The 13,745-nt window shown below is 36.0% G+C and overlaps 2 protein-coding genes across 4 annotated transcripts; one reads left to right on the top strand and one right to left on the bottom strand.

Moving 5' to 3' along the window:
• The first annotated feature begins 3,518 nt into the window (after positions 1-3,518).
• On the top strand, positions 3,519-5,718 carry LOC111383899. Its single transcript, XM_023008086.1, has 2 exons — positions 3,519-3,931; positions 4,952-5,718. The coding sequence occupies exons 1-2, from the start codon at positions 3,815-3,817 to the stop codon at positions 5,552-5,554; spliced, it is 720 nt and encodes a 239-aa protein (XP_022863854.1). The 5' UTR covers positions 3,519-3,814; the 3' UTR covers positions 5,555-5,718.
• Positions 5,719-7,954: 2,236 nt separating this feature from the next.
• Positions 7,955-12,941, bottom strand: LOC111383892 (UDP-glucuronic acid decarboxylase 6). Of its 3 annotated transcripts, none has more exons than XM_023008077.1 (13): positions 12,811-12,941; positions 11,795-11,907; positions 10,897-10,983; positions 10,669-10,756; positions 10,234-10,325; positions 9,995-10,059; positions 9,832-9,920; positions 9,272-9,349; positions 9,048-9,141; positions 8,788-8,854; positions 8,630-8,693; positions 8,430-8,470; positions 7,955-8,345 (listed from the first exon to the last, which is right to left on the bottom strand). In XM_023008077.1, the coding sequence occupies exons 2-13, from the start codon at positions 11,882-11,884 to the stop codon at positions 8,163-8,165; spliced, it is 1,038 nt and encodes a 345-aa protein (XP_022863845.1). In that variant the 5' UTR covers positions 11,885-11,907; positions 12,811-12,941; the 3' UTR covers positions 7,955-8,162. The 3 variants fall into 3 exon arrangements, with proteins under 3 accessions (XP_022863845.1, XP_022863847.1, XP_022863846.1); XM_023008079.1 differs by lacking the exon at positions 12,811-12,941 and adding an exon at positions 12,642-12,665; XM_023008078.1 differs by lacking the exon at positions 12,811-12,941 and adding an exon at positions 12,495-12,614.
• Positions 12,942-13,745: the final 804 nt, after the last annotated feature.

Here is a 13,745-nt window from a genome sequence, read left to right as displayed (position 1 = left end):
CACCCACCCCCCCACACACACACATACAAACACAGTTCATAATCTTGTGATAGGAAGATTATCCAAATAGATAGTCAGTTTTCCTTAAAAATTGGTTCGCTAACATTTTATTTTTGTTTAAATGGTTAATAAATATTGAGTTTTTGACTCACTTTAGACCTTTGTTTATTTATTTACTTTTCTTGGAGAGAAAAAAGAAAAGAAAATGTAAGTGGTGGTTGGTAAATCTCTGTCCTTGCAGAAAGAAATTTTTCAGATATACAGAGAGAATTTATCTTGTGGGGATTATTTTTTATTTTTTGAACATTGCTGGATTACTTAGGTATGTGCTTACTACCACCTATTTGTATTAGTGTTTTAATGGTAGAATTGACTACACATTATGTTTATTTTTTTGATCAAGAGAATAAATGTTTGAAGTGTGAATTTTTTTTCATGTGACTCGACTAGAACTTCATGTATTCATTGTCACCCATCATGTGTGCTTGTATCTACAGGAGAAGCTGCAAAAATGGGTAAAAGACCATAGAAATATGTATCAACGAGCACAAGCTAAAGTGCAAAAGCTAAGGTACGAAGACAAGTTAGCTCGAAAATGAATGTAGGTTTGAACATTCAATCTTCTTGTACCTCATCCTGAAATCAAGTGTTAAGCATGTGCGATGTGAATTTGGGAAGCTTAATTTCAGTTGAGTGGAAGCATGAGTGTTTTACATTGAAATGCTTTGTCTGAGTACAAGTTCAGTTCTTAAACTAACGAAAAACATACGACTTCTTGCTGTGACCTACACAATAGATTCATTTTTATTTCATTGACATCCTTTTTCTTTCTCCAAAGTAAAAATTTTGTGCAAGAACTTCATCTTTGCAAAGATGATGAAAAATTCAAGAACTTGATGCAGTCCTATATGCCTATCATCTTCTGTACAAACATGTGTATCTCTCCATCATTAACATTTAACATGCTAACATTACCTTCAAAGAAACACAACCCGTGCATTGCGCGGGCAAAAAAACTAGTAATAAATAAAAATGTATTGATTAGAGCTAAAATAATTAGTTATTTTATTAGTAGGAGACACTAAATATTTGACTAAGTTTAGAGTAATTAAATTTTTTTCTAAAAATATTTTCACATATTACTTATTCATACTTATAAGAAAGAAACTTATTTGTTTTGATCATGAAATAGATGTTACTATCAAAATAAGTAACTTCCTTTATATTTAATCTTATAATAAAAAAAATATTTAAAAGAACTTATTCATATATGAATAATCAAATTATATGTATATTATAGAAGTTGATCAAATATGGACGTGAAAGAAACAATTTTTTTTTTACCCTCGAAATTCCTTGTCTTTTTTTAATTTCACTTTGGGTGGATTCTTTACTCACTCTGGAATGCGTTGGTATAAAAAGATTGATGTCCATATTAAATAGTCTTTGAGAACGATGGCTTACAATAATGTCCTTTCGATTGCCTTTTTTGGTCAAAACTTTCAGTTGTTTGGAACAGTTGGTTGTAAAACTCTTTAGAGCAGTTTTCATTAATTATTTTTTTGAAAAAAAATTTGATTGATGGATATATAAAATTTACTTATGTTTATCATGATTCTATCGGTTTATATTTTTTAAGGTGAGCGTAGTCTCCTAAACTCGATCTTTTGTAACAAAAGTTTATTTAGAATTTTGAAATTTTAGACCACCCCGTAATTATTTTCTAGCTCCACCCCTATTTTGAAGAACTAATGTTACAAAACAATATTTTAATGATGATTTAGTTAGAAATTTTAAAATGACATTCTATGTATTGTAAAAGAACCGTATTTGTTAATTACATTATATTTTAATTATGATAAAGATCTTTAATCTTTAATCTTTTTTTTTTTTTTTTTTTTTTTCCTTTTTATTTTTTATTTTTTTTTTTTTTTTTTTTTTTTTTTGCATTTAATTCCCTAACTTGTACTCCACCGTTATCTTTAACATTCAATTAGTCAACACATTTTGAGTCAGATAACAATTTTCATCCCAATATTTTCTTGACATACTTTGAAACAATTGACAAATAATTTGTCAATTGTTTATTTAAAAATATGAGGACAAATAAGTCTTTTTACGATCCCCTAATGAAATTTTTACACTGACCCGTCTTTAGAGACAAAATGTGCTTAATCACAAAAGGTGTAGGATATGAATATGACTTAAAAAAAGGGTTAAAGGTAAGAAAAAGCTAAGGACTTTCATTACAATTAAAATATGATGAAATTATCAAAAGAAAAGAAAAATTATGTTACGAATATAATTATCATTTTTTCTGAAAAAAAAAATAGTAATATCTTAATCAGTACTACAATAATTAAAGTATCCTTGAATATATCAAGTACTTTTATATCCCATATCTTCAAAAAAAATAAAATAATGTTACCATGCATGAACTTGTTAAAGAGATGGAGAGAGAGAAAAGCTAACGAGTTTTTAGGGAAATTAGTATTTGATAGGGTTATTATTTTTTTGTTCATCAACGAAGGTTACAAGCGAAGAAAATGCTGAAATGACTACAAGATGATGTTAATTGAGAATCTGGATATTCGAACAGTTGTACGAACAAAAGGTCTACTCAATTTAGGCGCTGTTTGGGCGCACTTTTATTGCCAAAATTAAGTGATTTTCTGATTGTTGATTGTCCAATGGCCACATTTTCACGTTCTACTGATATGAGAATCAAATAGACTGACATTAATGTCTGTTGGTTTTTTCCATTTCTACCCCCACAATTAAGACACCAAACCAACCCTCATTTCTCTGTCATCTGACTAATGAAAAAGCAAGAGACGCTCACAGTTTGCATTCCTCCATTGCACGAAGCTGCCGACACCACTCCTCCACTGGACGACGCTGCCGACACCACTCCTCCACTGGACGAAGCTGCCAAGACTACTTGCTCTCTGGCGACAGCAATATCTGCTTCTTTTGTTGTCCGACGGTGAGAAAATAATCTTCCGACAGTCGGCAACAGTTTCTGTAATAACCCGGTCGCCCCCACCCTACTCTGACAACTGTAGCGGCGGGTTGATGGCGCCCCTGCCAACAGCTTCAACCCCCAATATGCCTTGACGACGTTCACCTTCTTCGGCCACCGATACAAGCGACTCTACAATCACAATCGACGTCCCCGTAGATCCCCATTCCCATGTGACATCGTAGGTAAGCATCTGTGTCTTCGATCTCTACTCGTTCCCCTTGCACGTTCCTCACTCGTCACCAATCTATACATTTCTTTGGACTATTTGATTCACAAGGGCCTTACATAAAAAAATTACATTTGCACTTGAGGTTGAACTGCAAAAGGCGCTCCCAGTTTCTCCAGCACACACACGGTAGTGTAAGTTGTTGGAAAATAATCTGCTCACCGAGAGAGAACCACCATGGACCCTGTCATTTCCCTGGTACGGTAGAGTACCTTGAACATTTTGTTCATTTTTGTGTTGACTGTAAAGTGCCATGAACGATTGCTTCTGCTGATGGAGACTAACATTTTTTCTTCCCAATTTGCAGCAGCCAAATTACCACCCACACCCGAACTCCTCCACATCAAACGCCCATCATGTTGACAGTGAATCGGGGCCTCGTAAGCATGCACAATGGACTGACTATGAGATGCAAATTTTTGTCGCCACCTATGAGACCGTAATCGCTGATGGACACCGAAATGGGAAATGCTTTACCAAATACGAATGGCAGACATTGGTTCACTTATTTAACACGAACTCCGGGCACAATTAGAGCAAGCAACAGCTGAAAAATCGATGGGATGCACTCTTTGAAACACAAGAGATTTGAAGAATTGATCAACAGCAGTGGCGTTGCGTACGACACGTCCACTGGCTTGATCAGTGCCTCGACGGAGTGGTGGGATCGAAAGATGAAGGTATCATCATATACTCATCAGTAATAGCTAGTATCAGAGCAAATTGAGTAATTTATATCCAAATTTAAGAGACCTCATTGATTCCTGGTGTTCTTGAAGGATTATTTTTCATGAATAATTGCCTAAGTTCAATACAAATTTTTACGAAAGGAACCAAAAAAACAAATGCACGTGCCTACATATTGAAAATAAGTTGATGGGAAATGCATTTTTTTTCCTTTCAATTCGATCCAAATCACTATGAATTTCTTAGAATTAAAGTTTGTATTCAGTAGTAACTTTGGGTTGCCCAAGTATGTGGAGATACTGTTAGTTACATGGGATGAAATTAATGAGTTACAAACAAGAGTGATGGTTGGCAGTTAATAAAATCTGCTACTTACGTCGTTTATCTCTAAACTTGTACAAACTTGTTTTAAGAAGGGTGCTGAAACAAGGATTCTTCTTCTTAATTAACCATTATCCACTTTCTACATCGTCATGATATAAGAAGGTAGACCAGTTTTCGTTCTGTTGAAATTCTAGGACAAATTGATTTTTCACGTTGCATAATGAGTTAATTATTTTGGGCACTTAGCTTTAGGGAAAACTTAGGTTATCCAGAAACCGGCTCTTGTTTTTGAAGCATTACTGGCTTTTTTTTTTTTGTTGCAAAAAAATCGAAACATACGCACCTAATTCCACCAGTGAGTTAGAAATTGTATGGTATTTCGATAAGTGTCACATATATACCTAATTGTCTTCACTTCTAATGGACCGAGTACTTCAACTACTAAACTATTTTGTTTTTACAGTTGTAACTGCAAAATAACTGCAAATTGCACTTCAAGTTAACATCAAGTGTTTTTGTAATTGTGTTTATATTTCATTTACAAATTCATGTGCATGGGTTGGAATGGCTGACATTGTTGTTATTTTCTGAGAAAGATGAAATCCCAATTTTTTTCAGTTAATTGTAATTGCTTCTTTCACACTTCGTTTGCAAAAGATGTGAACCTCGTCTGCTTTGTATTGCTTCAGGAAAGGAAAGAGTACAAGGACAAGGATTGTCGAGAGTTGTACCGATACATGGTTTTATTCGGGGATGTTTTCGACTGCGATAAGTACGCAGTCACACCTAGCCAAGCATGCCGCACTGGCTTCGCCATGTTCGAAGACAGTGCACACGAAGATCACCGTGACGAGATCACAGTCGATGTAGAGAGTAGCGGCTTAAGCAACGAGGGCGGTGTAGCCGCACCATGCTCGACGGCCAGGGATGAATCTGGCCCGCATAGCGGGGACAAACGGAAGGCTGCCGAGAAGCGATCAAAGGAGAAGAGGAAGAAGATTTCATCTCGGGACGTGTCATACTTTGTGGACCGTGCTACCTCCGCCAGTGAGAAGATTGCTGCAAAAATTGACCACTTCATCGGAGCGGCTGTGTCCGACCTGAAGACATGCATGAGCGAGTTGCTGGCTACGGGTCGACTTCAGAAGCAAACGGATCTGTACTTTTACACGTGCAAGTTCCTGTCGCAGAGGGCCAATAGAGAGGTACTGAACATGCAAGACAATGCAAACGACAAGTTTGCTTGGGTGGAGTGGAGCTATCAGGAATATAGGAAAACACAGTCGAGGTGATATATGTTTGTGTAGATTGCGTACACGTCCGTGGGACGTTTTAAATTTTTCTTACTATTGATTATGTTTACATGTACTATGTTTGATGTGACGACATTTTGTTTGTGTCTACTATGTATGGGGGATAGTTGCCTAAGTTTGCTTTTTGCAGTTGAAACGTTTTATTTTCATATGCGTGCAAAAAGTTTGATTCTTGTAGATTACAAACAGATGTACAGACAAACAAACTTTTGAATGCCGTTCACAGTTGGGTCAAACAAGTGCTCCATTTGTTAGTGGATTGGTCACATCAGTCCCATCTTCACATAAATTATTGGTTGCCCTGGTCATAGCTTGAAAGACAAATCGTTCTATAAAAGGCACATAACTATAGTAGAAGTTTACAACATGCAAAAGCCATAGTGTTGGATATCATATTGTGATTGTGATCATATGGCGATCTCTAATGCGGAGGACGAATAGGGCGACGAGGCATTCATGGAAGAATTGCAAGTGGACATTATGGAGTGGTTTCGATACTGTCAAATGAATGAGTTTACTATCAGAAACTAATATCGCGAACAAAGCACTCGTGTTTCGCAATATCTGTTCGCGCGAAATAGTCATATGTTCTTGTTGGACGCAATGAATTGTAGTCCTCAACAATGCTACGTCGAGTTCCGCATGTATCCCGTCATGCTACGAGCGTTCGGACATATGCTGTGTGACGAGTACGGGCTTCGCAGTCATCAACACTTAGATTTTTATGAACAGGTTGGTATGTTTCTCTGCATATTAGCGCATGGGAAGAGGTACAAACAGGTGCAGACCCTTTTCAACCATTCATTGGAAACCATTGGACACTACTTCAAGCTTGTGCTTCGAGCGGTCCTCGAATTCTCTCGACGAGTAATTCGACCGAATCCAAACTACAATAATTATGTCGAGCATCACATTCCGAATCTGAACAAGCAACACATTTTTCGGGATTGCATTGGTACGATTGACGGAACCCACGTCAGAGCCGTCCTTTCACGGGAGCAGCGCGTGAGTTTTATCGGACGAAAAGAAATTCTGACACAGAATGTGCTAGCGACATGTGATTTCAATTTGTGCTTCACATTCGTGCTTGTAGGTACAACGGAGAATTCCCACAATGCTCGAATCTTGGCTCGGGCAATACATAATCCCGAGCTTGAGTTTTCGCAACCTGCACCTGGAAAGTATTACCTGGTTAACTCGGGATTTACTCATCGACCTGGGTATATGGCACCCTATAAGGGTTTGGATATATTGTACCATTTTTCAACAATTCTATGATGGTGACACTGGTCGCAGACGTAACTTTCGAAATGCCCGCGAAAAATTTAATTTCATGCACTCGTCATGCAGGAACGTCATCGAACGTGCATTTGGCATTTGGAAAAGTCGGTGGAAAATACTCAATCGTATGCCAAGTTATGCGTTCGACGTACAAACACATGTTGTCATTGCAACCATGGCCATTCATAACTTTCTTCGACGGGCGGGTGTGGTGGACGAAGCATTCCTAAGAGCGGAGACAGACCCCGACGCAGCAAAAGTGGAGCTCTTAAGCTCACGTGATGAAGTTTCAGCGGAAATGAATGCACGAAATCACGACGAGATGGGTGTGATATGTTCAGAGATTACCTGGCACAACAATAAACACGTGTATTTTTTTTTGGTCGAAATTAGACGGGCTCATTAAGCATGATGTTTTCCGACAAGAGAAATGGACGTTGTTTCATGTCAAAATCGGGAAAAAATGTCATCATGAATAATGTCACAATTGGTTTTCTTGCATTTAAATTCCGTGTAACAAATATTTGGTGGGCAAAAAAAATTCACGTGTTAATGGGACCCTCGTGTATGCATTATCTCACCAATTTCTTTATCATTGCTGGTCAAAATTGTATTCAATATGTGTCAGTGCACAGTTGGAGTAATGTGGGCAATCTTGTAATTTATGCATGGACCTCTGCATTAGGGAACCAAAATGTCTTTAGGTGGGGCCAGTTGATAAGATAGGAGAATTGATTCTCCCATTTCACATTCGCGCCCAAACGGGGGCTTAGTATATTTAAGGTAACAAAGTCAGAAATGTTTATAGACAAATTATTTTTTTAAAAATTATTTCAAGAAAAGCAACATTCAACCCTCATTTCTCACATTATGAAGATTGGGTAAGAGTTATATGTGTCTACAGAGTGTGGCACAAGATAACCCTTTCTTGCTGCCATAAGGTCGACCGTATATGAGATCTGGGAACCACAAAACAGACTTGAAATTCAGAATACTGGAGCTTTAATCAGACTTCAATACCATTCTTCATCGGTAAATGAAACTGAATTTACCATAAGAAGATTGGTAGCAATTGCAGATTGCAAAACATAACCCGAAAAAAGAGGAATCCAGAACGTATTATTAATACCAAATTTAACTTTCAAAAGGATGACATGTTTGCCCGTTTATACATGAAAATAATCACACATTATAAGGATATTTTTAGTAAAAGTAAAGGCCAAAAAGATGGCACAGGAAAGCCGAATTTAAGCATCTCTTAGAAGTCCACGACGAAAGAAGAATGCCCAACTAAACTAGTAATATTTCACTTCCTCGGGATTCCAATCCTCTTGCGGAAATCATCCTCCATGAGGGGAAGGCCGTCACGCAACTTAACCTTTGGTTCCCAACCAAGCAACTCCTTTGCCTTGGTTATATCTGGTTTTCTCTGGCGAGGATCGTCTGGAGTATTCTCCACAGTAATGATTTTCACTTCTGGGTTGATCATCTGCACAGCCATAACCATTTTGTTCCATATAAATACTCAACAAAGAAACGGAGAAAAAGAAGAGGAAACCTGTAGCTGTATTACCTCCTTCACAGTCTCAGCAAGCTCCAGCATTGTAAATTCACCTGTTAGTAAAACCATGTGAGTTATCCTGAAACGTTATTTATTCACAAACCTAAGATTTCTACTCAGAGGGATTCTTTTGGGCAGTAGGAGAAACGTGGGGAAGAAGCATTAATGAACTCAATTTTAGCATTTTTAGCACAAGATTTATTGATAATTACCTGGATTCCCAATGTTGATTGGCCCAGTATTTTCTCCTTCCATTAGTCGAATAAGGCCATCAACCTTTACATACAAAAGATATTAGAGTCAGGCCACAGGATATAATAGCATTTATTGTAAGGTTATATTAAAAAAATAATATAATTCTCTCTTGTACCATGTCAGAGACGTAACAAAAGCTTCTTGTTTGTGTTCCAGGCAACTGGACTGTCAAAGGCTCATCACTACAATCATGTGAAAAAAGGATTTAGTATGAGAACTGGGTAGGTGAAATCTTCTTTTATTTGGCACACATCAAGTAGAGAAGATGAAATTGTGATGTGCACAGAAGTGGGCTTTGACTCCGGAGATAACAGGGGGTGAGCAAGAAGGATCAAAGGTATGCAGAAGATTGTAGTGTGGCAAATAAAATATTACCGAATTGCTTGAGCTATAAAATTGCTGACAACTCGACCATCATCAATATTCATGCGGGGTCCATAAGTGTTGAAGATCCTCGCAATACGTATTTCTGTGGAGTCGTCATTTCAAATTGTAAGAAGTTCATCACATGACTTCACTATTCTTGACACAATCAGAGAATTGGAGGTCAAAAACCAATAACAAACATATGATTTGCAGCAAAACAAAGGGATTTTTACCAATTCCGTGCTGCCTATGATAATCAAACATCAAAGTTTCAGCAACTCTTTTTCCCTCATCATAGCAGCTCCTGACCCCTGCAATATAATAAAAATGCACACTTCATGAGTATGCTCTTCTATCTGTTGCTCAAACAACACAAAATGATGCATTTGATATCATGCTTTGGCATAAAACAACTGACCAGATAATTATTAGCATTGTGAAGTTTAAAAGGTATAACAAACCATTGTCAAAAGGTCAGAAATGCCAAGGAATTGAATAAAAAATTCAAGGTTTCAGTTCTGGAGGTAGGTATAAGAGGAGTAATGCTGGCTTTTATTCTTTTACTTAATGAATTTTAGCTCAAGATAAATTGTAGTTGAGGGACTGATGCAGATGGAATTTTTCCTTCTCTTTTGTTAATTATAATAATTGCAAGAAGGTTCAGTGGATTATTACTGTTAACTAGATTGCAGTGAAACTGTAAAAGATCAAGGTGAATTTGTGAGAACAAGTTGGATTATCCTCATATCACACAGAATATTCAGCTACGGCATTCTCAGAGGTATAACAATACCTATAGGATTGACATTGCCCCAGTAGGTTTCATCCTGAGGATGCACAAGTGGATCTCCATAAACCTCAGATGTTGATGTCAGCAAAATCCTGTTAAGAAAGTATAGAAAGTCAAATGCCATATTAAAAAGAAACGAAATGAATATGAGCAAGTTGATTCAAACCTTGCTCCTACTCGCTTGGCAAGGCCTAACATGTTGAGAGTACCAATCACATTTGTCTTTATTGTCTGTTGACAAAAAGAGAAAATAATAAAAAGCAAATACCAAACTTCCATTGTCTCCGCTAGAAACCATGACATTTTAAGAGTATTTACAGCATAAACAATGAAAGCAAGCAAGCAAGTAAACTATCGAGTGAGTACAAAACAGACGAATTTAGAGATATCTTTCAAGTGACTGACCTTCACAGGGTTATATTTGTAAAAAATTGGGGAAGCAGGACATGCAAGATGGTATATCTGATCAACTTCAATCAACAATGGCTCTGTGACATCTGCACAAGAAAAAAATTGGAAATATATAGAATATAATATTAGGTGATTCAAGCAACAAACCATGGTCTTGAGAAAATTTCTCCAAATGCACAGAAACCTCAGAATGCTTTAATTATAAAGGGGCAAAAAAAAAAAGGAAAGAAAGACATGGATGGATGGACAACAAAGGATGAGAATGGCATTGAGCAAAGTCAAGACAATATCTACTTGGACACAACAGTGGTAGTGTGTTGCATGAAGAGAAGATAGTAAACGTCTTATCAAGGAACTTTTATTCTGTCTCAAGAAAGAAAGAGCATGCTGACACAATAGGCAATTAGACAAACTTCAAAGAATAATTACCATGCCGAATAAGCTCAAATCTTGGATGACCAATCCACTGAGACAAATTGTCCTTTGAGCCAGTAAAATAGTTATCAACAACAATAACCTGAGTGAAAAAAAAAATAAAAATAAAAATAAAAATAAAATAAAATAAAATCGTGAACATATGCATATTGAAGTACATCCTTCACTAAATGTCCACCGTTGCAACGTAAGAAACCAAATAGAAAGATAAGTGGTGCTCACCTCATTCTTCTCATTTTGCATCAGTTTATCAACTAAGTGAGAGCCAATGAATCCGGCGCCACCAGTAACAAGGATTCTCATGTTTGCCTGTCATCAAGGTGTCATAAGTATACCATAGTGACAAAAACAAATATAATGGGGAAACATTCATAAGCCTAGATAGGAAGAGAATAGAAAATCAAACAGAACATTTTATGAAATTATAATATGCCCAGAGATGAAGAGAGCTTAACTTTCTCCAGTCTTGGTAATAAATTGAAGCCTCCAAAGGCATAAATGAAAATGGAAAGAAAAATGTATTTCAGATAACTAATGATAATGAGTGCACTTGAGAAAAATAGAAAACTATCCCCCACCATAAACCTGCAAAGTACTGGTCTCAAATAAATCTTGGAGTACCAAAGGAGAATATATCTCCTTCGTCTCCCAGCACACAATCATTCACGAATTACAAGCTTCAAACCAACTCTCTCCTCCCTCCCTCAACCTCAGGAAATCTGAATCTCAAATAGACCATGAATGACAAATGAAATTAAACCCTTTATAGAATTCTCAATGAAAATCGTCTGTTGGTTGCAAACCTTTGTGAATAAGCATCCAGAAGGACCAGAACATCAGCAACACAGCTGGAGTTACACAAAACAATTTCAGCTTCTACATACACTCACCACAAGACTCAAGAGTTATAATTAGCCATCTTTTCTAATTTTTATTTTTATTTATTTTATTTATTTATTTTTTTTTTTTTGGGTCTAGATCAACTTAGCACAGCTTAAAGGTACCCAGCCGAAAAGAAAAAATGAATTGCTTAGAAATGTGGAAGTATAAGATGCAGAGACAGTAAGATTGAGACACAAAAACAGATTATTTTATTTTATCGAGCACCATGGATAAATACCTGAAAAAATTTTGCTTTTCGCAATGGCGATGGCTCTGGAGGTGGCTTTGTAGTTACATGGTTCTGTCCATTAGATGCTTCCTTAGCCATTTCTCAGATCCTTTCTTCAAATTCTGAAAAAAAAAACGAAAAAGGGAACCATCAATTACAAAACACATGCAATAACAAATAACAATTACATGAAGCCAGATTAACCTCTATCCAGGTCAAAATACCAAGAATTTAATGTATAATTAGTACAATGATCTTATATAAGAAAACCCAGAAAAGAAAAAGAAAAAGAAAATATTTTTCCTTAGCAAATTGAACAAGAATATCCAGCTCAAACATTCTAGAAGTGCAATACTGACAAGTTGATTAATTTGGAAAGCAACAAAAAACAGAAAACAAATCTCTCTTAGTAGTGAACCAAAAAATAAAATCATATCTCCTTGTAAATAGAAGCAAATACTGCACTGATATACTTGACAAATTAAGAACAATTCCATTACAATCGTACAATTCTAATTCAACTCAACACATTGACCTAAATAAGATATCCCAATAAAAAATAAACAAAACAATCCCTTTATATGACTATTACACAATCTGTAGTGCATATTATCAATTGCAGAGAGCAAAATTACCACATATCTTATTGAAAAACAAGAACAAAAATTAAATTTCTTTCAGAAAATAAAAAAATGGAACCTCTGATCACCTATATAATTACTGAGAAACTTCACCTATTCCGATGAGAACAATTGCAAATACTTGACCTTATATATAAAAAAAAAAAACTGAAATACTCAACCAACGAACACGACAAGCATGCACGCCAGATGACCCATGTCACACCAAACTTTACCAAGAGAGAGATAAATCTTCAAAATCACGCAAAGGTTCCTTCGTCAATGATCAACAATGCGTTGGTTTAACGAAAGGTGCAGCAGACCCAAAATCAGATCTGAATCTAAGTTTAATCAATCAAAGTCAAAATCAAAAACATTATAATATAGCATATAATCATATCGTACCTAAAATCACCGATCGAATCAGAAAATTCTACGAACTTCAAGTGTGTAAAAAACAAAAGGGGTCAGAGGTATATATACACACACACACACGCGGTAAGCATCTATCTTACAGCAGCAACCGGAAGAGGAAATAAAAGATAAGCGCTGTAGTTTGGTTTAACTGTTTCATGCTTTCACCAATAGGAAAGCGCCACGTTCATGACTTTGTTTCCTTATACCAGGTGGATTCATCTGGTAGGTCAGGAATGAAGGGCATGGTACGATCTGCCGCACTAGATTGGGTATGTTTACGTAGCGTTCAGTCTTAGATTTATCTGCCACGTAGATTATTAGTCATACTCACGCTTCTAACGTTGTGTATTTTGCTAATTGATTTATTTGCCACGTAGATTATTAGTCATGTACACATAACACACCAGTTAATTTCATTAATGGTCACTGAAGTTTACGTAATATTCTAAATCGGTTAGTAGAGTATTTTTATGACCAATTTAATTACCAAAGTTGGATAATGTTACATAAGTGATTAGTCCATTCATTTGATTAATGCCATATTCGATACTATTAAACTCTCACATCGACTAATCAATAAAAAAATAATTTCTTTCAATTGACCTCGTGTTTTGGCTATATCACGATCGTTTTGTTGCTTATCAACGATGAGAAATAAAGTTACGATTAAAGTGGATGGTTTTGAATTTTTTGGTTGAACAAGTGATTTTTTTTTCTTCTAAAGAATTGCATTTTTATTTTGAAGATCTTTAGTTTCATAACATGGACACAACAATCGTTAGTTGATATCGAAATTTTAAAAGTTGACGTCGGATCTAAAGTGGATGTTGATAAAGAGTTGTTATTTAACTTAAGTGACTAAAATGGATTATAAAAATATTTTATAATTAATTTTAAAAAATTTACATTAATTTCAGTGATCA

This window comes from Olea europaea, unplaced genomic scaffold, assembly GCF_002742605.1.
Source record: "Olea europaea var. sylvestris unplaced genomic scaffold, O_europaea_v1 scaffold2789, whole genome shotgun sequence".
Lineage (NCBI taxonomy): Eukaryota > Viridiplantae > Streptophyta > Magnoliopsida > Lamiales > Oleaceae > Olea > Olea europaea.
Note: the sequence above shows the minus strand (reverse complement) of the source record. Positions and strands in the feature narration are given on the sequence as shown.